Source organism: Musca domestica, unplaced genomic scaffold (assembly GCF_030504385.1).
Source record: "Musca domestica strain aabys unplaced genomic scaffold, Musca_domestica.polishedcontigs.V.1.1 61, whole genome shotgun sequence".
Taxonomy (NCBI): domain Eukaryota; kingdom Metazoa; phylum Arthropoda; class Insecta; order Diptera; family Muscidae; genus Musca; species Musca domestica.
This window is the reverse complement of record NW_026712367.1, coordinates 1,787,209-1,814,205: the sequence shown is the minus strand read 5'-3', so window position 1 is coordinate 1,814,205 and position 26,997 is coordinate 1,787,209. Positions and strand designations below refer to the sequence as shown.

General features: G+C 36.0%; 4 protein-coding genes across 8 annotated transcripts in view; 3 read left to right on the top strand and 1 right to left on the bottom strand.

Annotated features, from left to right (window-relative positions):
• LOC101893360 (uncharacterized) overlaps positions 1–13,198 on the bottom strand; it is a 51,026-nt gene extending 37,828 nt beyond the window's left edge. The window contains exons 1-2 of one of the 2 annotated variants that reach the window (XM_059129467.1): positions 12,997–13,198; positions 504–1,776 (exon numbers count right to left, since the gene is read on the bottom strand). In XM_059129467.1, the coding sequence (XP_058985450.1) occupies positions 504–1,543 (1,040 nt within the window). In that variant the 5' untranslated portion in view covers positions 1,544–1,776; positions 12,997–13,198. The remainder of the gene's footprint in view (positions 1–503; positions 1,777–12,996) is intronic. The other variant, XM_005182453.4, reaches the window with a different exon arrangement.
• On the top strand, positions 5,962–8,674 carry LOC109612390 (uncharacterized). The gene has a single exon (XM_020036406.2). It carries the CDS (start codon positions 6,004–6,006, stop codon positions 7,798–7,800), a length of 1,797 nt encoding a protein of 598 aa, XP_019891965.1. The 5' UTR covers positions 5,962–6,003; the 3' UTR covers positions 7,801–8,674.
• A 1,579-nt stretch (positions 13,199–14,777) lies between the features above and the next one.
• On the top strand, positions 14,778–16,358 carry LOC101893527 (uncharacterized). Its single transcript, XM_005182454.4, has 2 exons — positions 14,778–15,214; positions 15,277–16,358. The coding sequence occupies exons 1-2, from the start codon at positions 15,000–15,002 to the stop codon at positions 16,307–16,309; spliced, it is 1,248 nt and encodes a 415-aa protein (XP_005182511.3). The 5' UTR covers positions 14,778–14,999; the 3' UTR covers positions 16,310–16,358.
• A 2,652-nt stretch (positions 16,359–19,010) lies between these two features.
• Positions 19,011–25,783, top strand: LOC101893805 (ADP-ribosylation factor GTPase-activating protein 2). Of its 4 annotated transcripts, none has more exons than XM_005182457.4 (7): positions 19,013–19,546; positions 20,264–20,587; positions 20,755–20,895; positions 20,999–21,169; positions 21,236–21,516; positions 24,309–24,922; positions 24,987–25,783. In XM_005182457.4, the coding sequence occupies exons 1-7, from the start codon at positions 19,466–19,468 to the stop codon at positions 25,133–25,135; spliced, it is 1,761 nt and encodes a 586-aa protein (XP_005182514.1). In that variant the 5' UTR covers positions 19,013–19,465; the 3' UTR covers positions 25,136–25,783. The 4 variants fall into 4 exon arrangements, with proteins under 4 accessions (XP_058985449.1, XP_005182514.1, XP_058985448.1 ...); XM_005182456.4 differs by having other exon boundaries at positions 19,015–19,546; positions 24,306–24,922; XM_059129466.1 differs by lacking the exon at positions 20,755–20,895 and having other exon boundaries at positions 19,011–19,546.
• The last annotated feature ends 1,214 nt before the right edge of the window (positions 25,784–26,997 follow it).

Below are 26,997 nucleotides of genomic sequence, written 5' to 3'. Positions count from 1 at the left end.
TTTTTAGGGTCATATGTAAAGTTATTTTTTAACATTTTGTGATTAACAATTTTGTAGCAGAATTTTAGGTGCACACAACAAATTTCAAACTTTAACGAAACGCTCTACTTTTCGAAATACATATATACTGTTCTACCATGCTATATAATATATCTACATATATTATGTTTACATTACACATATGCATTGTAGTGCCGGGAGCAAGCACGATATACACTCTTAGTTTAGTAAACACTAATTATCAATTTTTGTAAAGCCAGACGCTGAAAATACGCTTTAGTCATTAAAACAAAACATTATAGTTTTAAGTATTTCTTTCTTCACTTCAAAATTGTAAATTTTCGTGTTAAAAAAAAAAGACTCAATAAAAATTTGAATTGAATTACACATATGCTATGAATATTACAAATTATCCTTTCAGATAACAAATTACTTTAAGCGCCTAAAAGTATGCTATAAAAAGTGATTAACAGAAATGTAGAAATGTAACATTAGGTACTTACTTTTGCACCGGCAATCGATGCTTTAGACTCCTTAAGGTTAGATGAGCAATGGCAATACCCATATTTGCACCCAATATCACAGTTAGGAAGCCCCGTATCAAACCGAATAAGTAACCGGCCGTTATCATCAGTACAAAATAGCCAACAACAATGGGAAAACTAACAACAACAAACAGCAGCATGAATACAGCAAATATTACCCAAGGATTTTGCGTTTCAATCCAAAAGAGCAGACGTTTCGCATAGTCCCGCGTCAAATAGGCCACAAACATTAGGGCCAAGAGTATGGAAAGCGGTACCAAATAGCTGAGATACCAATTGCGGGAGATAAAGGCATTGGCGCGATAGCAGATTGAGGAGCGGGTTTTACTATTTGCACGGTGTGTGGAACGACGATTTTTTGCACTTAACAATGGCGGTGGAGAAGAGGAGTTCGTCGAGGCAGCTGCAGCTGCGGCGGCATCGGCAATGCCATTGCTGCTAATCAAAAATGAATCGTGCTCGTCACAGTCCTCTTCGTTGGCACATAGAGACGCGGCGGCAGTATGAATCATTCCCTCCAGGGGTGTTGTATTGTTGCAGCCAATAAGTATGGCACTGCCGTATTCACTATCACTGTCGGTTAGACTGGTATTAATGCGTCCATTAAAACTATCCTGTTTTATGATGGTGGACTTGGGTTTCAGCGACATGCCATTATAGCTGTTGCTTTTATGCAATAGAAGACTTGTGGCAGGTGTGGCGGCAATGGCTATTGCTGGCGTTGGCGATTCCAGGCGTTCTAATGCTGGGTCATCATCCAGCTTTAGATGCATGGGTTCGGTTTTGCTATTACTCAGAGTGTAGTCACGATGACAGGGCGATCTTTCTATTCCAGGAAATTGATAAAATGTCGCCGAGCCAGAGAGATTATTTTTATGGTGGCTGTTGGTGTTGAGACCACTTTGATAACCTACACCACCACCACCACAGTGAGATTTATATTGATTTTCTTCAAATGAAGAAACTCGACTTAGTGTTAGAGTACTGGATACACTCATAATTAGTTACGCCAGGCCGGATTAGAGTAGTAGATATTGCCAATTTTTGCCACAGGACTAGGGGCTAAAGGTGAGCAGAATTCCTTTGGATTGGATGTAAAGGGTGTAAAGAAAATAGAGAGCTTTGGCTGTTTTTTTTTTCCTTTTTGCGATGCCAACAAGATTTACATATTTGAAATTGGAGTCTAGATAAATTTGTAGTTTAAGACTTCAAGGAGCAAATATTTGATGAACTGCAAAGAAAAAAACGAGAAATTCAATTTTAATACCCCGGAAAATATTTTAGTTTTAGTAAAACAAGTTAAAAAGTATCAGTCGGTTTTGCCGACAGATGAATATCCAATTTTTGACCCTCTGTGGAGTAGGTTCGGAAGAAATGGGTCAATATTGCCCACTTCGTATCGGACCTAAATAAATATGATATACAAAAAACTGCAAGAAAGTTCTAAAACGAAATGACGTCATTTTTGAGGCAAAAATCGGCAAATCGTCATTTCCCAATTTTTGAGTAAAAAATCGTGAAAATGGCAACCCTGATACAGACTCATATATTTACCAACGTTGTGCAATCTTTATGCATTTGTTTTTCTCTCTTTGCTTTTGCAAATTGTTTTATATCCCAGCAAAACTTTTTTGGGCCGTCACATCAATGCCGCTGTGTTAGCGGAACACGAACGAACAGCTTGCAACTGGATGGTTCGTTTGTTATTTCTCATTCGAGTAGGCAACGCGATTACATGTTTGCACAAAGATTGCAATTTGTTTTCATAGATTTGCCTTCGGTTCGTGTAACCCATCTTTCAATTCTCTGTCGTTATTTTCCTTTTGGTCTAACATATTTTACATTGTCTACTTTCTTCCTATTGTTCTTCCCATTATATATAATCACCTGTAACCTCCTAATGGAACTTTTATTGACTTTTCGATTTCATCAGGAAATTCGATGTCTGCACATTTGAGACTAGGTGTCATATCAGGAGCCTTATTGCCGATAATCAACAAAGATCGATGCCAAAGCAGTCCAGTTTTAAGTTGGACCTTCTGCTGGTGAGAATCGATTCAAATTTAGATATAGCTCCCATATATATCTTCTACCGATTTCGGGTTAATTGTGCACCAAATTTAAAGTACATCAAATTTAAAGAATATCGATTCAGATAGAGCTATAGAACCCATATATATGTTTCCTCCGATTTAGAGTAAGTCCCGCACATGGGTAGAATCCAAGGTACAAGAATAATATTTAGTAATAGATATCAGCTCAGAAATAAGAGCTTGTCAAAATCGGTTAATATTTGGATATATAAGAGGAGATGAAAAAACTGCAACCAACTTCAGGCTGCTGTCATTTTTAAGCCACTCGTCCGACAGCATTAAAAATTATGGCAGTGACATTTCCTTATATTGTTTACAAGCGTACAAAAGCATTTTGCGGAGAATTTTCCAGAAAAAAAGTTATTCATGATGGAATTCTAGCGTGATAGTGTGATTTCTTTATATTTGGCTGGAAAACCACAAGTGGCTATCGTTAGAGCACTCCAGCCTTTAAATGTGAATAAATCTTTTGTGTCTCGTACCATCGCTCGTTACGTAACGTAGCCCAACGTCAAGGAAGTGGACGGAAGAAAACAGCAAAATCGGCAGAAACGGTTCGAAAAGTAAAGAAGTGACTTAATCGAAACCCGCTTCGCAGTGGCCGAAAAATGGCTCGTGTGCTGAACATATCGCAATATTCCATTCGGCAAATATCGGAAAATGAGCTCGGGGTCATTGCCATTGAAATTCCAAAAAATGCAAGAACTAACACCGCAACAGAAAGAAAATAGACTCAAAAGAGCTAAAGAGTTGCTTCGTTTTCGCAAAAGTGGTGAACTGCCGAATTTGGTTTTCTCCGATGAAAAAACATTCTTTGTCCTGCAGTTTGTAAACAAACAAAATGATCGTGTTTACTTGCCAAAGAGGTCAGCTGAAAATGTGCACCTTCGGTTGCCAACCAGAACTCAAGTGCCGGCCATGGTGTGGGTGTGGGCCGCCATAACAGCCGATGGTCGCTTTCCGCTCGTATTAATCGTCCGTGGCATCAGAATAAATGCAGAATATTATCGCGAAAATATTCTGGAGGGTGTATTAAAGCCTTGGGCACGCAAACATTTTGGCCGCAGACCTTGGACAGGACTCAGCACCATCGCACTCAGCACGCGCCACCCAAGAATGGTTACAAAATGTGGTTCCTCGCTTCATTTCCAGTGCACAATGGCAACCAATATCTCCGGATACGAATCCATTGACCTAATGTGTCTGGAGTATTTTGGAAAGCAAGGTTGGCACTAAAAAATACCAAAGATCACCTCAAACAAGCGCTTCGCCGGTAATGGGTCAAAATACCGCAGAGCAATATTCGGGCAGCGCGTGACGGTTTCATTTGCCGTTTGAAGGCCATAATTCGTGTCAAAGGTGACCAATTCGAAAAAATCTAAAATTATTCTAAAATTTGATGCTGTTTTCGACATTTTTTGCTTTCATCCAATGAAATTTAGAAGTAAAGAAAGTCCAAAACCTCTGTTGTTATGATATCGTAATCGCTTAGGCAATATACAATTAACTGGGAAAGTCTATTGAGTAGAATATTGAAACCCAATTTTTTGATTTTTCAAACTTTTGTTTGTCTTTTTGTTCTATAAATGCCTTTTTTATATTAGCATGGTCCTGTCATGAGCTGTTATCTAGATAGTATAGACACAAACCATTTGCTCAAAATGAATTTTGTCTAGTCTTTACCATTTTAGGTCTTTGTTTGCTAATTTAGTAGAGCTCCACATAACAATTAAAAGTTTTTATGGGAGAATTTAATCATACACGCTATGATTATAATTATAATTTAAAGTTCAAAGGACTAAATATGCCGAAGCATTTGTATCTTTTAAATTCGGACTTGTATTGCCCATTTGGTGCAAAATTAATTTGAAATCAGATAAAGATATATATGGGAGCTATATCCAAATCGGAACCGATCTCGATAAAATTTGGCAAAAATATTTCTGAGCTGTATAAGATATATTTCCCTGAATATCGTTGTTACGGAGTGCATATTACGGCTGTGGGTAACAAATACAACAAATCGGATGAACAATATATATGGGAGCTATAGCTATACCTGAACCGATCTTCACCAAATTTGGCATACTAGCTTCGAGACTCAATTCAATCGCATGTGCCAAATCCCATCCCATTTGGATAAAAATTAGACGTTTGGGGCACAATAAAAGGCAAATCGGACGTTATAAGTTATATATGGGAGCTATATCCAAATCTGAACCGATCTCGATAAATTTTAGCAAAGGTATTTCTGAGGTGTATTCGATATATTTCCCCAAATATTGTTGTTACAGAGAGCATATAACGGCTGCTGAGGATAAAAATAACAAATCGGATGAACAATATATATCGGAGCTATTAGCTATATCTGAACCGATTTCAATCAAATTTGGCATATTTATTTTCAGGCCTAATATGGTTGTATGTGCAAAATTCCATACTATTCGGGCTGATATTACACGTTTGCTGCACAATAAAAGGCAAATCGGACGAAGATATATATGGGAGCAATATCTAATTTTTTACCGATTATCTCCAATTTCAATAGGGTTCGTCCTTCGTTGCTAAACAAATGTTGTTTGGAAAATTTCATCTCAATCGGATAATAAATGCGACCTGCATTTTGTTCACAAGAATACATGGACAGACGGACGGACATGCATAAATCAACTCATCTATGGAGATCATCAAAAGGAACTATGGGTCTGTCTCGTTTCCTTTTGCCTGTTACAAACAAATGCACAAAGACATAATACCCTTACCACTATGTGGTGTAGGGTATAAATACAAATTATGGCGTTTGACTTTGTTGCAGTTTTTTTTTTATCTCACCCTATATATTTTTCGTCCGATTTGATGTTAAAGTGTCTCACATGCCTAATATGCACTCCACAACAATGATATTTTATACCAGGCATCAGATACGAAAAAATCTCTGCCAAATGTTGTCGAGATCGGTTCAGATTTGTATATATCTGGGATATACATCTTTATCCGATTTTACGGTTATTGCTCACCATATATGTAATATCAGCTCAAATTGAATTGATTTTTACATATTCAATCGTATTGTATAATTTGGCGAAACTCGCGGTGCGGTATATCTATTGCTCAAATAATTTTTTTTTTATATAATTCGTATCGAAGTCATATCAGCACACCTTCACATAAATGTTTTATTTGTGCGAAATATTAAAATGCACAAACATTGAATAAAAGTTTGTTGGGTTACAAAAATTGCTCTATCTCTCACTCTCTCTCCCTCTCTCCGTGTCTGGTGTACGCTACTCTCGTAAAAGTAAAGCTATTGTTTTCCACAAAGAGCTGACTCATATTTCGGTTTAGTATATTTTCGAACGTCCAAAATGGCGGGTGCTTCTGGACAAAACGAACCGCCCCAGCCTAAAATTAGTTTGTTTGATCTTGAATTTAACGAAGATCTGTACGAAGAGGATATTTTCGAGGTCGCCAATGTCGATGAAACACATGTATTTCTTCAACCATTTTATAATGCCCGCACAAACTTCGGCCTAGGTATGCGCCTGCACATACTCCTTTGTGATGAGCACCATGGGGATCCCGAGATAAACGATATCAGGCGTTTTTTCCACAACATACAAGTAAGAGCTAAAATTTTCGAATTCGACTATTACCCCGAAAGACCTCAGAGAGTCTACGAGAAATTAAAAACAGGTACGTACATTCGATATGCCTGCATTGTGGTGCTTTTGAATATCAACTGCAAGTGCAGAAACAAAATGCTGGTAAAGCTATTGAAGGCGATAAAAAGCAACAAAACTCTACGTAACAAAACGAAACTGATTCTATGCGGCTATCGATTGAATGGTGCCTTCGATATGGAATGTGAACCGTACGTAAATCAAATGGTGGTCGAGAAGTTTCCCCAGCAATTTACGACTACCGGTTATTCGTTCATGCATCGTCCAAAGCCAAAGTGGATACCACCACAACGGCCCGTATGCGCTGGAGACATAACGGAATCGGATGATGATCTGCTGAACGATCATCAAGTTTTTCGCCAGTCCAATGCCGATCACACGCTTTTGATGCAATTATTCACAAAAAAACACGTCGACATTGCACTTCAAATGGAATCAATTGCTCAGTTCCTGTCATATAATCCGCTGATGCCTGTCAATGGGCTGAGTATGATAGAACTTATGTCCGATTTCATTTTGCAGGCCTCAGCAAATGTTGACTACTATTTCTACAGCATAAATCCCGCGCTGGCAATTATATTCAATAGCTTTAGCTTTAAAACAGATCACGGTGTAAGGCAGGGCAGTGAAGAGAATGTCCGACGCATCATTCAAGAACTGAAAGTTATCAATATTCCGTTTGTGCTTATCCAAGATTGTACTACTCAGGAATTTATCAACATCCTGCAGTACCTCAAGCACGGCAATTTCGCTATACTAAAAACGCTCATGCTCTTCCTAATGTCCCACGGCGGTATGGGCGATCTAATCTACACTATCGATGGCCAAATACATCTGATCGAGGATGTCGTTAAGCCGCTGCAGGCCAATAATTCCCTGGCCAATGTTGAAAAAATAGTTGTGGGTAACTTCTGTCGTGGATCCATCAATTACCAAGATGATCCCATAAGTACTTTGATGGAAGTTAAACCATCATTCTATCCCAACCTAAGTGGAAATTTCACCATGATGTTTAGTGTGCCAAATCTGGTGGTATCTCCGAGATATCCTGACGAAGGTAGTCCATTTGTTGAAACCTTTTGTCAATTATTGCGCATCATGGAACCCCACGAGGATCTTCGCAAGGTTAAGCAAAAAATCGATGAGCGCCTCAAAGAGGAGCAATTCTATTATCAGGATGCGGAAATTTGCTCCGATATGGCTGTAGGTAATCCAAATATAGTTCATACTATCAACCAGAAACGTACCGGAGCTAGGGAAATGATTAATTTTTTACAATTATTGCATCAAGATTTATCCAATATAATTGGCGATCAGGACGGCTTAACAGAAGAAGCAGCGGCGGTAGGAGAAAGTGTGGAAGTAAAAAGAGTTAGCCGGTTTTTCATTTACGGAAAGCTCCGGAGTAACGCCAAAGATTATCCCAAACACTATTTTATGCAGAAATATTTCGACAAAGAACTGGATAATGATGGAGTCTAGGATGGAGTCACGCTCGTTGCCGTGATACTGATAGGGTAGCCCGATGTCAAGAAAGTGGACGGAAGAAAACAGCAACATCAGCAGAAATTGTTCGAAAAGTAAAGAAGCGACTTGATCGAAACCAGCTTCGCAGTGGCCGAAAAATGGCTCGTGAGCTGAACACATCGCAATATTCCATTCGGCAAATATTGAAAAATGAGCTCTGGGTATAGCCATTGAAATTCCAAAAAGTGCAAGAACTAACACCGCAACAGAAAGAAAATATACTCAAAAGGTCAGCTGAAAATGTGCACCTTCGGTTGGCCACCAGAACACAAGCGCCGGCCATGGTGATGGTGTGGGACGCCATAACAGCTGATGGTCGCTCTCCGCTCGTATGGTATCTCTCCGCTCGTGGTATCAGAATAAATGCGAAAAAAATCTGGAGGGTGTATTTAAGCCTTGGTCATGCAAACATTTTGGCCGCAGACCTTGGACATTCACGTAGGACTCAGCACCATCACACTCAGCACGGGCCACCCAAGAATGGTTATAAAATGAGGTTCCTCGATTCATTTTTAGCACACAATGGCCACCAAAATCTCCGGATACCAATCCGTTGGAATATTGTGTCGGGAGTATTTTCGAAAGCAAGATTGGCAAAAAAAATATACCAAAGTGTCGATCACCTCAAGCAAGCGCTTCGCCGGGAATGGGCCAAAATATCGCAGAGCAACATTCGGGCAGCGTGTGACGGTTTCATTGGCCGTTTGAAGGCCATAATTCATGCCAAAGCTGAAAAATTCGAACAAATCTAAATGTATTTTAAAATTTGATGTTATTTCCGACATTTTTGCTTTCATTCAATAAAATTTAAAAAAAATGTAAAAATTAAGACGTTCGACTTTGTAGCAGTTTTATCTCACCCTGTATGGTCTGAAGTGTTACTCTCACCTCCAATTATGTTACTGAAAAAAGTCTCAATAAATTAAACCTTAAACTTTCTATCGGCAACCTCTTCACCGGTTGTAAGAATACAGGTGTTTGTGAGGATTCAGTAAGACTCTTTCAACTTATCGAGCAGGGAGTATCGAATCTTCAAGCCCCCGTTTTGTATCATTAATTGTTTTCAGGATATCTTTTAATATTTTAATTCAATTAGCTGATTGGGTCACTTGTGATTCAATATTACGTCTTTCCTCTTCCTTGGCTTCATCATATAGGGTAAAGGCTCTAATTTTTCCTCCGAGTTAGTACCTGCCGGCGGAAACATATTTATGTCCTCAAAGTTTCGAGCGGCATCAAAAACACACCAAAGGTAGGAAAGACAATTTTTGCACATTACTCAGCTTCCAGTGCTACTTCTTCCGGACCAAGAAAATAGTACACACGCAAGCATTCCTCAATTTCTGCTTGTGCAGTATCTCCATTCGACTTATAGCCTCGTGTTCTCGTCGTCATTAATTTATGCGACAACACAAGGCATTTATCCACTGCCACTGAACTTTCCTGGATTCTCTGAGGAACGTTTTTTTTTTTTAACTTCTTCAACACGAATCTTATATTTGTTGACGATACTATTTTTATAAATTGACTCATCGATGCCAATGTTGTGCAGAAATAGTCTGCCAGGACTAAGAAACTTACTTCTTGATCCATTTCTTTCGGAATTGCTTTTTTATTTTAGATTGGACATTTTGATGTCCTTTTTTCAAAATATTTTTTTTTTATTTAGGGAGTTCTGTTGTCCTTTTTATATCCTCCACCATAGTATGGAGGGTCTATTAAGTTTGTGAATCCGCTTGTAACACCTCGAAATATACATTTTAGACCCCATTCAAATTCTATGTCGATTTAGCGTTGTCCGTCAGTCTATCCATCTGTGGAAATCACTCTAGCTTCCGAACGAAATGAAGTAGTTTGATACAATTTTACTCAAATGTTTATTATGTCTGCAGGACTTTTGGTATTGAAAATGGGCCATGTAGGTCCTCGTTTTGATATAACCCCCTTATAGTAGTACCTCCATATTTTCGGTATTTTGGCGACATTATGCACCAGAATTGCTTCAAATTTAGTATTTGAATTTCGTAATGGATACTAGAGCCTATGACAGAAAATTGTTAGTGCAGGTCCACGTCTTCGTATAGAACCCATATACCTCCGGATATTGGGTATATACCTCCGGATATTGGGTATTTTTAAGATTTTAGCGTTTCAATTTGGTATTTGAAGTTCGAAATGGATACTAGAGCCTATGACAGAAAATTGGTCATGCAGGTCCACGTTTTGGTATAGCACCCATATAACGGCACCTCTCGATATTCGGTATTTTGATGATTTTAGCAACATTATTCACCGGAAATGATTCAAATTTTATATTTGAAGTTCGAAATGGATACTACAGCCTATGACAGAAAATTGTCTGTGCAGGTCCACGCTTTGGTGTAGCCCCCCAGATAATAGTAACTCCCTATATTCGGTATTTCAATGATTTTAGCTACATAATTCACCGATTTTTTTTTAAGTTTCGCATTTGAATATCGTAATAGCTCATAACAAAATTTTGCCTATGTAGGTCCACGTCGTCGTATAGGCCCCAATATAATGGCTACATTCGGTATATATAAAGTTTTTGGCAGAATATTTAACGGATTTTTTTTTTTTTTTTTTTTTTTTGATAAATGCTCAATTCGTTCCAAATGGTGGGGGTTTTAAAATTCCGACCCTTCCGAACTCACAGCGTTCATACTTGTTTCGTTTTAGTTTTTATTTTTGCCCCTATGGGTTTTTTGTTTTATTTTGCCTCCTGCTTTTTTCTCCTCTTCTTCTGAAGAATAGCTACTTCTGCTCGTAGTGAGTCTCTTACCACTGGTGGGGGAAAATTCCACGATGTAATGAGCTTACTTTTAAAAATTTCCCAAGAGGTCTTTCCAAATAAATTGTTTGGATTCTTTATTATTGTATGCCATTAAGAGGATATCATCCACGTATATGGCTATCCTTCGTCATGTATCTTGTACTCTACTAGCTTGTGTTGAGGCCGTAAAACGACTCGTTTGGCATTTCGGACTACAGGTGAAAAGGATTATTCATACATCGGATACCTCGGAGACTATCCGTTGACCGTTGCACTTTGACGGTCTTTTTGGGATAATCAGAGAATTTTAATTGTTTCTATTGACAGCTTTTCGTTTTTTTCCTATTTTATGTCGTCTCTCCCTTTGGAGTGCTTCATTCAACAGGCCAACATTGTTTTTGTTATTTGTGGGGGATTTTTTGTTTTGATTTGATGCGTTAGAGTGAGTGAGAGACAGGCAGTGAGAGGGAGAGCACGGACAGATAACGGAAGGGACAAATGAGTATATAAACAACAGAAAGTTAGTTATGAACTTGCACGCTTTTGCATAGTCAACATGCTCTTTGATTATGAAAACACATTTCATCGTTTCTTCAAGAACTTCACTTTAATTATTACCCTATTTTTCGATGTCATCAGGATCCAAGTGGGCCATGGATGTCATCACGACGTTATTTACACTTATATTTTATTCTGGAATAGGTTTTAATTGTAAAATATTCTTCAGTTCTTGATATATTTCACATTTCAGATTTAAGTGACTTTAATATTTTCCCTCATACCCCTGAAACGACATAGACGACATCTGCTGATCCTATTTTTTTTTTCGATGATAAACGGTGAGAGCATTCCCTTGTCTATATTTCCATTAGTCTATGACGGAAGCTGCATTTTAGCGTCATTGAAATGCATTACTTTTCGCGAATTTCTCGGTTTATTTAATTTTTTTATTGAGGGGGTTGTTTTTCGTTGTTCGTTGTGACAGGGATGGAAAATCAAAACTTGTACATTTTAATAAAATTATTCAGTGAAATTGCACTTTTCTATAATTCAAAACACATTTTAATTACCACTTACTACAATAGTTTAGGAATATGTAACTCATTTTCTATTTCAAGTAATTTACGTTAGTGATAGGTATTTTTACCCTGATCCGGGGAAACTATTTTTTTCTTGGGGGACGGACCCGGGACACCAGATTTTTGACCCCAAAGACCGGGTTCAAGACCCCAACTAGACGCGGTATAGGCAATATAGGCATCATTGGAAAGCTTATGAAAATACCTTTCCAAAAGGTGTTCACATGATGTGGTAAGTGGTCACGGTTCGATTATCGATTTTTTGGACCCGGGTTTTTTATAAAACCCCCAAAAAGTCAAAAAAGGTCCCATTATGGGGATCAAGAAAATTAATGTCAATTTATAGCTGATACTCTCACCTTCTGCTGATCTCAAAGAAAGAGCATTCCTTCGTCTATATTTTCATTCTCCTATTTTCTACCTTCAGATTTGCATTTGTCACATTTGCCTACATTGTAATAACATATTTTAAAATCATTCTCATAATCGATCAAATGGTATAAATGTGGCACTGAAAAACTAAACTTTCCATCCCTGTGTTGAGTGCAGAAAACCCAGGCACGCACGTACGCACAAACACACACACGAATTTGACAACACACAAAGGAACAATTATTGTTGTTGTTTTTTTTTTCATTTGCGATTTCAACATAAATAAACTTGGTTTGGCATGTTGTCTTTTTAGTTAGCTGGCCACGGATACGACTCGCATTGTTGTTGTGACTTTCGCTTTTGATATTTGTTGATTTTATGTGTGCTCGTTGTTGTTGTTTTTTATATATTTTGTATTATTTTAAACTTTGTTTTATTTCATTTTCTTCAAAGATTCCCACTACACACAAACTGATAAACTTTTGTTTTGCACACTCACTTGTCCGGCTCACCAAATCTCATGTCACTTTTCATTTCAAAGCTCCACTCTAAGACCACAGTTGTTATTGAGTAATCTTAGCAACAACAAAAAATAAAACTCGGAACTTGGTTTTGGCTTAAATTTTGCAATAAAAATCGGATTTGGTTTTTATTTATTGCTATTCACAAATTTTACCAATTATGGCTTTTGCCCAAATCGATATGGGGGGGAACATCTTTTGACCTTTTTAAGAGTCAACTTCCTATTTTACTCACTCTTCTTCTTCGTGTACTTCCTTTTACATACTCGCAAATAACAATAAGGAGAGTTTCGTTTTTGTCAAATTTCTTCCATTTGGTCTGTCTGTTTTGTTTTCATATGTTTTTTCATTTAACACACACCTTGCGTTTTCCATATCTTATTACCTTGATAATTATTTTCTTTTTATATTCATATTTTAAATGATTTTCCACATCATATTAACAATACATTACAAGAATATTTGCGCCTTTTTGTTTGTTGTTTTGTTTGGAACCGTAAAAACACAACAACTTGTTTTGAAAAAACACACGACGACGTGCGCGACACGTAGAACACCGTTGAAAGTCGAGTGTGAAACTAAATAGGGATAAGTAAGTCGACTTTCGACTTTGCTGTCGATAAAGGCTGAAGGCCGATTTTTTAATCGATTTATTTTATTCAGACCACAGATGTAAACTTATTTTAAAAAATATATATAAAACTCAGCATTTTTCTGATATTTACCATGGTAGAAGAATATAGGTAGATGCATTAACGCTTGGCAACATTGATATGTCAAAATTTTTAAAATGTTTTGTCATAAATAAGTAGATTTTTATGTTTTCTCATACGACGCAAATCCGAGGTTTTTCTGATATGTATTTTTCAACAATTTTTACAACAATCAATTATTTTTCATTCATAATTTTCAATTCTAAAATGAAATGATGCCCTAGCAGCTGTGTCGATGCGACTACCTGTATTCTTCTACCACGCAATTTTTCCCTGTTGCTTATCATTTGATAAAATTCTGACACAAAACGGGCACGACATCAGGGTGGTGAATGTTTTTTTTTTTACTTCGATAATCGATTTTCCTTTTATGATATCAAAGAAATGGAAAGCTAGTAGATTCTTGCAGGTTCTGGTACAGATCATGGTACAAGAATATAGGTAGATACATGGAGCATTGATATGTCAAAAAATTTTAAATGTTTTTTTAAATATAAGTAGATTTTTATACGTTTTCTTATACGACGACATTCGGAGGTTATTATAATTCGTGTTTTTCAACAATTTTTACAAATTTAAATACTTTTTCATTCAACATTTTCAATTCCAAAATTGGTTTGACAGTTCATTGTCTCAGCAGCTGTGTCGATGCGTCTACCTATATTCTTCTACCATGAGGTAGATACATCAATGCTTGGGAACATTGATATGTCAAAAATTTTAAAAAGTTTTTATCAAATATAAATAGATTTGTATAGGTTTTCTTATACGACGTCAATCGGAGGTTATTATAATACGCATTTTCGACATTTTTTTACAAATTTGAAAAAATTAATTTCATTCAAAGTTTTCAATTCCAAAATTGGCTTTCTATTGACTACTAGTCATGGTAGAAGAATATTGGTAGACGCGTCGACACAGCTGCTGGGACAATGAACTGTCAATCCAATTTTGGAATTGAAAATATTGAATGAAAAATTATTTAAATTTATAAAAATTGTTGAAAAACGTGGAATATAATAACATCCGACTGACGTAGTATAAGAAAACCTATAAAAATCTACTTATAATTGCAAAAAACATTTAAATTTTTTCGACATATTAATGATCCCAAGCGTTGATGCATCTACATACCTGTATTTTTCTACTATGCAACTAGTTTTGCAACTTTTGCCGATATCACAAAGACAAAATCGGTTATCGAAGTGAAAATTTGTACATTCTTGCAGTTCTGGAACAGATAAGCTGTCAAATTTCTGTTCATTTTTTCTATAAAAATTTTGTGATTGTTGTCGGTAATTGCAAAAAAATTTTACAGAATCACACTACTGCTTACAGATGATTTTGCAACTGGTTTTAAAGGTTCCATTTAGTGAATAGTGTCATTGTTTGAATATTGAACGCTAAAAATGAATTTTGTAGGGAATTTTTATTTTTGAAATAATTATCAGTTTTCCTCACAGAATTTGCAAAATGTTGCGATACAAAATTCTGCTCTGGACATTTTTAAATATTTTTCAATGCCATATTATAAATGTATGAACGAATTTTTCGATTGTTGTCTGCCGGGTAAATGAAAAGTGTTGAACTAGATGTCATAATTCGATTCAGTGAATACATCTTTTGGGCACTCATGTAACACCGGGCCGGTACGTGTTCTTTGAAATATATTAAGATGTTAAAGAAACTCCAAAGATTATCCACCAACAGAAGCAACATATTTAAAGGCTACATACAAGGCAGATTCTATGGCATCGAGCAGCAGGAACAACCGCTAGAGTCGTCGGAGGCGTCGTCTGGCAAAACCACAACTTTCTCAAAATACAGCACAGAGGAGGTCGATAAGATATTAAAAAGCCTTAACAACTATAATTTAAAGGAACTTTTAAGGTAACCTTGGTAGATATCTCCAACATAACAAATTTACGAATTTTCTTCTTCTCATATTACAGTTATGAAATTACCAAAGGAAGAGCAAATAAACTGCTAGCCTGGCGTATGCGTAACGGATTGCTGACCAACTTATCGGATATTTTTTTCATTGAAGGATTTGGTCCAAAAGTTGCCGACAAATTCTATCAGAGTCTTTTGCAAGATCCCAAACCGGAAAATGTTGAGTTGGGCAGCAAGACGAGTCGGCTGAGGACAGCACCATTCATTACCCCGGTTATAACACCAGAACAACAAATACAAATTAAATCATGTGTTTCCGTAAGAGTTGGGGTGAATAGTATTACATGGGCAAGATTGGAATTGGCTGGCGGCGACAATAATGAACCTTGTCAGCTGACTCACTGGCAGCATCATGAAATATCTGAGAAAAAATTACATTTACATGAATTAATACAAAGATGTTTATATGTTAATCACATGATTCCCGATGCCGACTGTTATCTCTTTGAAAATCCCCAGATGGCTCAGGCCAGTAACAATCACGGCAGTGTGGAGCAACAGAATATCAACATACAAAAGGCCCAAGTGACTGCTGTAATGGGTTATGCTTTGGCCTCGCGGCATTCAAATATCCCAAAGGCGATCGACAATGAGAATGAGCCAGCCAAGGGATCGTTGATATTCTACGTTAGGCGTTTCTTGACCGCTCGCCTGTTTAATCACTTGGTGGGCACGGAACGAATATCTTCGGAGGACACAATTATAAATATGATGCGTACCTATTATAATGTTAATGATTTGCTGCCGGAACAAAGCGAGGAAGCTAGTGAAGAGTTAAGGTCCGATACTGATGTGAATGAGAAGAATAATACTAACTCCAACATCGACCTGAGAGGAAATGTACAATTTCCAATGGATCTAAGGCAAATGTTTTCTAAATCATTACGATATCATCGTGAATTTTTGGGTCAAGCATTGCTTCTAAATTTGGCATTTGTTAGATTGGTATTATTACATGATCCCGAAAGTATAGCCAAAGTCTCCAGGGGTAATAAGTTAAAAAATGAAAATGTTTCTAGTTCGGAGACATAAATTATTTGTTACTGTGTTAAATGTAAATAAAACGGAAGATTTGTTATTAGTTCGATTGTAGTCAATGCACTCACAAAGCCGATGCAATGGGCGATGATGAACGGTTTGGGGGCGCTAGAGTTTCCCAATGCTATTTATATTGCCTTGCTTGTTCCTACAAACATCGGAAATAACCCGCCAAACACGAACAAAACTTTAAAGGCCAATAATTGGGGAAGAACAAACATCCCCCAGATAAAATCCTCCAGATCGATCAGAGAGGAGGCCCTAGACCCAATTTAAATAGAGAGCAATTTCGGTATTTGAGTTACTGAAAGTTTGTTTATTCCATGGTAGAAAAATATTCCAAGGCAGGGCACATGGTTTCAATTTGAAAAAAAAATCAAATACTAAAAAAAAACTAAAAAAATGCGAATATTAGGTGCTACTGTGGGACTATACGAAAACGTGGATCTTTATAGCATATTATATGACAGAAAAGGCGATACCTATAACAAACTCCAAATACCAAGTTTGAGATAATTCTGTTGAAAAGTCTAGCTAAAATCATCGAATATTGGGTGGGAAAACCAATTTTCTGTCAAAGGAAGCAGCAGTACTCCAATTTCTAAATTTGAAATAATTCTTGCAAAATAAGATGGAGATGGGCCTCTGTAGCCTATTATCTGCCTGAGAATGCAATGGCTATTGCGAATCTCAAATACCATGTTTGAGATGATTCTGTTGACAAATGTAGCAAAAATCCTTAACATACCGAACATCTAGAGGTACAACTTTTTACCAATACTTATGTACTCCACAAGATTGATATTTGGTACCGGACATCAGATACTGCTCGAAAATACCTCTGTAAAATTTTATCAATTGGTTGGTTCGGATTTGGATGTAGCTTCCATATATATCTTCAACCGATTTCGGGTTAATTGTGCACCAAATACCCAATATCAATCCAAAACTCCTGAATTTTGGTACATCCGACCGAATTCAGTCTAGATGCAAAACAACGATATATATAGCTATAGCTCCCATATATAGGTTTCGTCCGATTTGTTGTTTAAGTCCCTCACATTTGTAACAAAGATATTTGGTACCCGATATCATATAGAGCTCGGAAATACCTTTGTCAAATTTTATCGAGCACGGCTAAGATTTTGATGTAGCTCCCATATATATCCTTAATCCGATTTCCGGTTTATTGTGCAAATAATGGCTTATATCAGCCCAAATGGACTGAATTTCGGGACGAAAGTTTAATTTTGTGGAAAACGGCTCCGATATATATAATTTTTTTAATATAATCTTTCTCGAAGTGATATCATGCACTCTATAGCTATCTTATTCCCTATAAAAGATTAAATTTAGTGAAAATCGATTCAGAATTGGATATGCCTCCCATATATATTAGTTTCCTCTGAAACCAAACTATAACTGCTCTAAAGTCAAATGTATGAACTACTTCAAATAAATTCCATTGTTACGGGAGCACTATTAAATATGCATAGTGATGTAGGGTGTCATATAGTCGGCCCGCCCGACTCTTGACTTTTCCTTACTGGTTTTATATAGAAGAAAATCGCGGGAAACGACCGTAGTTTTTTCACAACGTCGAGTCTGTAATACAATTGAAAATCTCTTTCATACCAAAACGGAAACGTTGGCTATTCCCAAAAGCTGTAATATGATTTTAAGGAATTTGAAAAATTGTTAAATTACTTTGTTTTTTATTAAGAACAATACGAGACTACCAAAAGAACTCTGGTGATTGATATGCCCTAGCTCGTCTTCATTGTACCAACGGTTGTAACCATGGTACAATGAAGAGAAGGTAGGTCAACTTTGAAAAAATTGCAAGTATAGAGGTCTACCCATGGTACAATGAAGAGAAGGTAGGTCAACTTTGAAAAAAATTGCAAGTATAGAGGTCTACCTGTTTGGCTTGTAATGTCAGAATTAGTATCAAAACAATAAAAAATCAAACAACTTGTTGCATTTATTTCGAATAAATAATTTCAAACCGCGAAAAATGAATGAAAGGTCAAAATTTCTTTTCAAAATTAAGTTCTATATATCTCTTATGGTTTATTTCGCAACAAAAACTATAGATTTTGTCGAGGTATACGTTGCAATAAGCATTTTGAAAACACCCAAATTTGAATATTTCCTGAAAATTTTTTTATTATTGAAAAAATACACATACATAAACAAATGAAGTTGACATATTAAGCCAGAAAAATAAAAAAATTGAAATCATATGGTTGTTCTGCCCTACCTTGAATTCATTGTACCATGGGTCTACCTGTTTGGCTTGTAATGTCAGAATTACTATCAAAACAATAAAAAAGCAAACAACTTGTTGCATTGATTTTGAATAAATAATTTAAAACCGCGAAAACTGAATGAATGGTCAAAATTTCTTTTCAATATCATGTTCTATATATCTCTTACGGTTTATTTCGCGACAAAAACTTTAGATTTTGTCGATGCATTCGTTGCAATAAGCATTTTGAAAACACCCGAATTTGAATATTTTCTGAACAATTTTTTATTATTGAAAAGAAGACACACACATAAGCAAATGAGGTTGACATATTAAGCCAGAAAAATAAAAAAATTAAATCATATGGTAGTTCTGCCCTACCTTGAATTCATTGTACCAACGGTTGTAACGTGTGTGGCTTGCATAAGGGTTTCACAGATCGACAAATCAAAAGTCGATTTACATATCCCTAATAAAACACGTCACAAGAAAAAACACACGTAAAAATTACGAGAAAAGAAATAAAAGAACATAAGAATAATTAACTGTTGTCAAAAAATAAGAAAGGAAGAACAACCTGCAACATTAGCTATTTTTACATTTCAATTAATGTTTTTTTATTCAGTAAAATAGAGAAATTGCGGAAAATAGAATACACAACGAAGACACTACACAACAAGAGCAAAGATTCCAACTCCATCAATAGCTACAAAAACAACGAGAAATACATACCCCCACTTAAGAGAAGCATTAGCATCGATTCCATCCCATACATTGCCCCCAAAGATTTCAAGCACCTTTGGAAAACGCTTGCAAAATTGTTGGAAAAAATCGAATAGGAAAAAGTGTTGTTAACATTTTGGCACGAACATACACACCCATCCCAGAACTCCACCACAATGGCCAATCAATCAAATGGACCCACAAAACAGGAAATGGAGGCCGTCTTTAGTCGCCTAAGGTCTCAGCCAGCCAACAAAGTAAGTCATCCCACCTCTTCAAGTCCTCCTTTTGTGTGCGTTCGAATTGATTCGAGTTTTTTTGTGTTAAGAAAAAAAGGTTATAGTCATTTATTGACAACGAGGCCAATCAACTTGTCTCTCAATCTACGATGACGACCCTGAACTTTAGCAAAGTTTTTATTTGATAGTTGTTAATTCGCATTGACACGTTTTACAAATCAATGACAATTTCTATGAGTATGGAGGCTCGGGTACATTTGCATTTAATGGCAAGTGAAGCGAAACGTTTAATAGAATTTACCTACAGCATGTTCTTTGTTAGAGATCACAACAACAAATGAAGAGGAGTACGGGCATTTGAAAATTATGTCAGGCTACAAGTAAAATTTGGGAGTCTTGATGGACAAGTTGAAATCAGCCTCAAGACCCAATTAATTGGATGACTCAAAACGTGGACTACTTCAAAATGAGTTAAGGCTCCGGTATTGTGCGACTGAAAAGAAAATCAATGCAATTCAAGATGTTTAAATGAGAAAAAAGAACAACCTTATCCTTTGGATGTAGTTTCAATTCAGGATCCGGCTCGAAGGACCAATGTTAACGATAATAGAGTCCAATTTCCCACTTCGATTGTCAAGAAGAGAAAAATAATCTTTCAATCAATCGGAAATAATCCTTACACGTATAAATCTGCATCTAAATCTAATCCGACCATTTAATTTATCTTTCTTTTAGGCCTGTTTCGATTGTGGCGCCAAGGCTCCCACTTGGGCCACAGTAACCTATGGTGTATTTATCTGTATTGATTGCTCTGCTGTTCATCGTAGCCTTGGTGTTCATTTGACTTTCGTGCGTTCCACCAATTTGGATACCAACTGGACCTGGTTGCAGCTGCGTCAGATGCAAGTTGGCGGTAATGCAAATGCCAATGCATTCTTTCGTCAGCATAACTGCAACACCACAGATGCCCAGCAGAAATACAATTCAAGGGCGGCTCAATTATATCGTGACAAATTAATGCAACTGGCCCAGCAGGCAATGAAAGTGCATGGGACAAAGGTAAATAGATACGCCCAATGGGTTGGATGCGTTCGTTTTTCTTTCTTGTTTTTATTTTCCGTTACTTTGTTATTCAACTAACATGTTTTGTTTTGCTTTATGTTTGTTACTTTGCATTGGAATTTGTTTGAAACTAATCTCTGTACATTGAACCCAAAACTCGGCAGCTATTTTTGGATGGTACCACAGAAAAGCCGGAGAACAATGATAATAACAAAGAAGTGGACTTCTTTGAACAATGCCATAATGATAATAATAAGGATTCATTTAATAATGATAATAACAATATTCAAAGCAATATTGAAAAGGTAAGTTACACGTTCAGTTTCCAATAAGGCATGTTTTGCGTTTCAAATTTAAATTTAATAAAATTTGTATTGAAAACATTTCGATTTTCTTTCTTGTTTTTAGATTGATGTTTCTTTGAAGCCCTCAACGCCAACACCCACCGCTGATAAACAACAACAACAACAACTGTCGACTGGTGCTCCAAGTGTTGATCTATTAAATTCCATGGTGAATACACCAACAACTGTTACACCCTCTATTGGAGTACGCAAAATTCAACCCAAAAAAGGAGGAGTAGGTTTTTTTTTTGTCAACTTTCTGTTTTTCATGTTGTTAATTTTTTGTTTTTCCCCCTTTCAGTTAGGCGCCCGCAAAGTTGGCGGTCTGGGTGCAACAAAAGTCAAAACCAATTTCGCTGAAATTGAACAACGAGCCAATATGGCCAATCAGCTCAAAGAGTCTCCCATTGTGCCTGATAAACCTCTTACGGCCGAAGAGGAAATTGAATCGGTTGCCAGCATGCGTTTAGCCTATCAAGATTTGTCATTGAAGAAAAGCCAGGAGGAGGCCAGATTGAAAAATATCGATCCCATAAAAGCCAAACAAATGGAACGTTTAGGCATGGGTTTCAATTTGAAGGGGTGAGTAATAAATAGTCTATTGGATTGAATATAATTTCATATGAAATTTAATCACATTTCTAGAGGAATAAAAGCTAAACTTCACAAGTTAAATAGTATCAGTCGGTTTTGCCGACATATATAGTTGAGTTATGGGACAGGTTCCGAAGCAGTTGGCCAGTTGGTATCTGACCTAAGTCTGATATAAATATTACAACATGACATATTTGGACTATATCATCTAATTCCTGTACTTTTAATGAGACCCTTTGTGGGGAGGTAGCAGAAGGAATGGTCTGATCTCTACCATCTTTATAACAGATCTTGTGCTGATAGAAATATTGAGATGAATCAAGTCTGAATGGAATCGGATGTTAATTTCGCGTTTTTAGAGCTCCATTGATATTCGAAATGTTGATTCTTTGTGGGGGAGGTACCTGAAGGAGTGGACCAATACATTCCATGTTTACATCAGATCTTGTGTTAGTAGAGATATTGGGATGTGTAAAATATGAAGGGAACCGGATACTTATTTCAGATTTTATGATCGTTTTGGTTATTCAAACGAATTCAAAGGAATGGTCTGATCTCTGCCATCTGTATAACGGATTTTGTGCTGAAGGAAATATTCAGATGTACCAAGTCTGAATGGAATCGGATGTTAATTCCACGTTTTATGAGCTTCATAGGTATTCAAAATGTTTACCCTTTGTGGGGGAGGTACCAGAAGAAGCGGACCGATATATTCCATCTCAACGCCAAACCTTGGGTTAATAGAAATTTTTCGTTGTTCGAAATTTGAAGACAATCGGACTCTCACATCACCCTTTATAAGAGTTATAATTATTCAAAATTTTGACCCTTTGTGGGGCAGGTACTTGATGGAGTGGGCCGATATTGTCCATTTTCGCACCTGAAGTAGCACTATGGCAAATGTTAGGATTTCTAAAGTTGGAGCAAAATCGGATTATCGTTTCTCTTTCTGTGCAGAAAATATTTTTTTTGAAAATTTCCACCTTTTGTGGGGGAGGTACCAGAAGGAGTGTACCGATATATTCCATCTTCACACCAGACCTTGGGTTAATAAAAATATTGCGATGTGTGAAATTTAAAGACAATCGGACTATTAACATTTTATAAGAGTTGTAATTAAAAAAATTTGAACCTTTGCTAGATGAAGTGTACCGACGTTGTCCCCTTTCGCACATGACCTAGCATTGATGCAAATAGGGTATAACAAGTGTGGCATGTAATAATTTAAGATTGATTTTTGTATTTTTATAGTCTACCATTCTCTGGAGGGTATATTAGCCTCCCGATATTCGGTATTTTGATGATTTTAACGACATCATTCACCCGCATTGTTTCAAATTTCGTTTTCGAAGTTTGTAATGGGTAGTACCGCCTATGCCTAAAAAATTCGTATGCAGGTCCACGTCTTCGTATAGCCCCCCCTAACGGTACCTCCCTTTATTCGGTATTTTAATGATTTTAGCGACATTAATGAAGATCTTAACGGGTACTAAACAATATTTTTTGTTGAAATTTTTCAAGTACCTTCCAAATGGTGTGGAGGGTATTAAAAATTCGACCCTGCCGAACTTAGCTGTTTTTATACCCTACACCACAAGGTGGTCAGGGTATTATATCTTTGTGCATTTGTTTGTAACAGGCAAAAGGGAACGAGATAGACCCATAGTTCCTTTTGACGATCTGCATAGAATCACATTCTGAGTCGATTTATGCATGTCCGTCCGTCCGTCCGTCTGTCCATGTATTTTTGTAAACAAAGTACAGTTCGCAATTATTGCCCTATCCAGATAAAATTTTGCACAAATCATTTGTTTGGCCCAAGGACGAACCCTATTGAAATTGGAGATAATCGGTCAAAATTTTGATATAGCTCTCATATATATCTTCGTCCGATTTGCCTTTAATTGTGCACCAAACGTGTAATATCAGCCCGAATAGTATGAAATTTTGCACAAACAACCAAGTTAGGCCTGAAAATAAGTATGCCAAATTTGATCGAAATCGGTCCAGATATAGCTATAGCTCCCATATATATTGTTCATCCGATTTGTTATTTTTGTCCTTCGCAGCCGTAATATGCTCTCTGTTACAACAATATTTGTGGAAATATATCAAATACAGCCCAGAAATACATGTGCCAAATTTTATCGAAATCGGTTCAGATTTGGATATATCTCCCATATATAATTTCGTCCGATTTACCTTATATTGTGCACCAAACGTCTAATATTTGTCGAAATGGGATGGAATTTGGCACTTAGGACCGAATTTAGTCTAGAAGCTGGTATGCCAAATTTGGTGAAGATCGGTTCAGATATAGCTATAGCTCCCATATATATTATTCATCCGATTTTTTGTATTTGTTACCCACAGCCGTAATATGCACTCCGTAACAACGATATTCAGGGAAATATATGAAATACAGCTCAGAAATATCTTTGCCAAATTTTATGGAGATCGGTTCCGATTTGGATATAGCTCCCATATATATCTTTATCCGATTTAAAATTAATTGTGCACCAAATGGCAATACAAGTCCGAATTTAAAAGATAGAAATGCGCGTATAGTCGTAGCGCGTATGATTGAACTCTTCCATAAAAGTTTTAATTGTTATGTGGAGCTCTACTACATTAGCAAAGTGGTGTAGGGTATCATAAAGTCGGCCCGTCCGACTTTAAGTCTTTCTTTACTGGTTTTAATTGTTGATAATTTATTTCACCTTTTCCCTTCGCCAAACAAAAAAGTTTTACCTTTTTTTCATTTTTCACTTTTCCAGCAGTGCTGATATATCCCACTCTGTTTTAAGTGACATGGAAACCATACAACAGGCTCCGGCTCCAAAATCATCATCATCAGTCACTTCATCAAATCTATCATCCAAAATGTCGGCATTCGACAATGATAGCTTCTTCAATGATTATTCCACCAGTATGTATAGTGGCAATGGCGGCGGCTTTTCGTCATCATCGGCGGCAACATCGAATAAAATCGACAAACAAGAATTAGAAATGATGGGTTTCGAGACAATCGAACCCATCGGGTCGACACATTCAAATATTACTTCGATGTTTAGTGGAGGCGTTGGACATGATGGCGATAATAAATCGAAACCAGCAACAACTTCCAGCAGCAGCAGTAATTATGGAAATAGTTATGTACGTAAAAACCAACAATCCGTTAGCAAGCAAAGCTATGATGATAATTCGGCTCAAAAGAAATTCGGCAGTGCCAAAGGCTTTGGCTCAGATCAATTCTTTAACGATGGCCAATCGCGAGAGGATGTTTCATCAAATCTATCACGATTCCAGGGCTCATCGTCCATATCGTCGGCTGATTATTTTGGTGATGGCTCTAGCCAAAGTAGTCGGGGTGGCTCGAGGGGTGCTGCAGGTGGTGAGTTGAAACATGTAGATTCATATTTTAAAAAAAATATAATTTTTTTCTTTTTTAACAACAGCTTACAACACCGGTGTGGTTAACTTTCAAGCGCCTGATTTGGATGATGTCAAAGAAAGCGTGCGCCAAGGTGTCCACAAAGTTGCCGGCCGTCTCAGCTCATTGGCCAATGACGTCATGTCTTCTCTGCAGGATAAATATGGTTACTGATAGTGTTTAGTTTATGTTGATAGACAGATATTGGTTATGTTTTCATAAAAAAAAATACTAATAATATTTGCTTTAGTTTAAATTTCTTTCTAATTTCTATTTTTTTTGTCCATGATATTGTTGGTATTTTATAAATATTTACTACTCTATATTTAATGTTCTTATTTTGTCAAAGTTCTAAATACAAAGAACATTAATCTTTTTAATTTTTGTTTTGAAGAAGAAAAAAAAAATATATAAGAAACCGAAGTGAATTAAAAATTCCATTTTAAATAGAACGTGTTCAGAAACACATACCAAATTCAATATTTTTACTATATTCCAAAAAACAAACACACACACACATGCTGTCAATATACATACATAAATAAAAATAAAAAAAACACATTTTAATTCAAAAGGATTACAAACGAAACAAAAGTGCGATACTTTAAATAAATCCATTTTGAAAAACAAAAGCAAAACTTAATATAGAAATCTTTAAGAAACCAGAAAAAAAAACAAAACAAACGAAAACATTATATTGTGCACCCCTTTAAAGAAAATGTTATGTTATATAAATATATTTAGCTATACAACAAAATGTATATTGGAAACAAAACCCATTAAACAAACAAAACAACAATAATAAAAACAAATCTAAATGAACTTCCCATTAAAAAAAATAATAATTAAATTATAAACAATCAGGGCTGTCATAGAAACAATTTTGGGACTATTGGTTTTAAAAACGACAAGAAAAAATGATTTGGTGTCATGAAAATCAATGTTATCGGTTTTATTTTCGAATTAGAATTTTATCGGTTTTGGTTGTCATAGAAGCCAATGTTATTGGTTTTGTTATTGGAAATAAACCAAGTTGCTTAGAGCTGTCACTTTTCATTTGCATTGGATTTTTTAAACAATTTTTAAAGGATATTCAATGGACTAAAAATGTGGATTTTTCAAAGATTTTTTAAAGGATATTTAAAGAACCATAAACGGGGATTTTTTAAAAATTTGTTAAAGATTTTTTAAAGGACTATAAACGTGGATTTGTTAAAGATTTTTTAAAGGACTATAAACGTGGATTTTTTAAAGATTTTTTAAAGGACCATAAACGTGGATTTTTTAAGGAATTTTTTAAGGACCATAAACGTGAATCTTTTAAGGATTTTTTAAAGGACTAAAAACTTGGATTTTTTAAAAAAAATTTAAAGGACTATAAATGTGGATTTTTTAAAGAATTTTTAAAGGATATTTAAAGGGCCATAAACGTGGATTTTCTTAAGATCATAAACGTGGATTTCTTAAAGAATTTTTAAAGGATATTTAAACTACTATAAGCGTGGATTTTTTAAAGATTTTTTAAAGGATATTTAAAGGACTATAAGCGTGGATTTTTTAAAGATTTTTTAAAGGATATTTAAAGGACCATAAACGTGGATTTTCTTAAGATTTTTTAAAGGACTATAAACGTGGATTTTTTAAAATTTTTTTAAAGGATATTTAAAGGAGCATAAACGTGGATTTTTTAAGGATTTTTTAAATAATTTTTAAAGGACCATAAACGTGGATTTTTTAAATAATTTTTAAAGGACCATAAATGTGGATTTTTTAAGGATTTTTTAAATAATTTTTAAAGGACCATAAACCATAAATCTGCAAAGCAGCTTTATGAGTAAGTTCACAATAAAAGAATTTACTTACGCTATCTCCGGCAACTCCAGTGGGTTGCTGAAATCTCTAAGAGCTTTTCTCGTCACCTTTTCTGAGCGTTCTTCGTCCAACAACACAAAAGCTACCACTGCTGATGCCATCTTACTTTATTTATAGCGACTTATTCCTTTTTTTATTTACTTTACTTTTACTGATATTTCAAT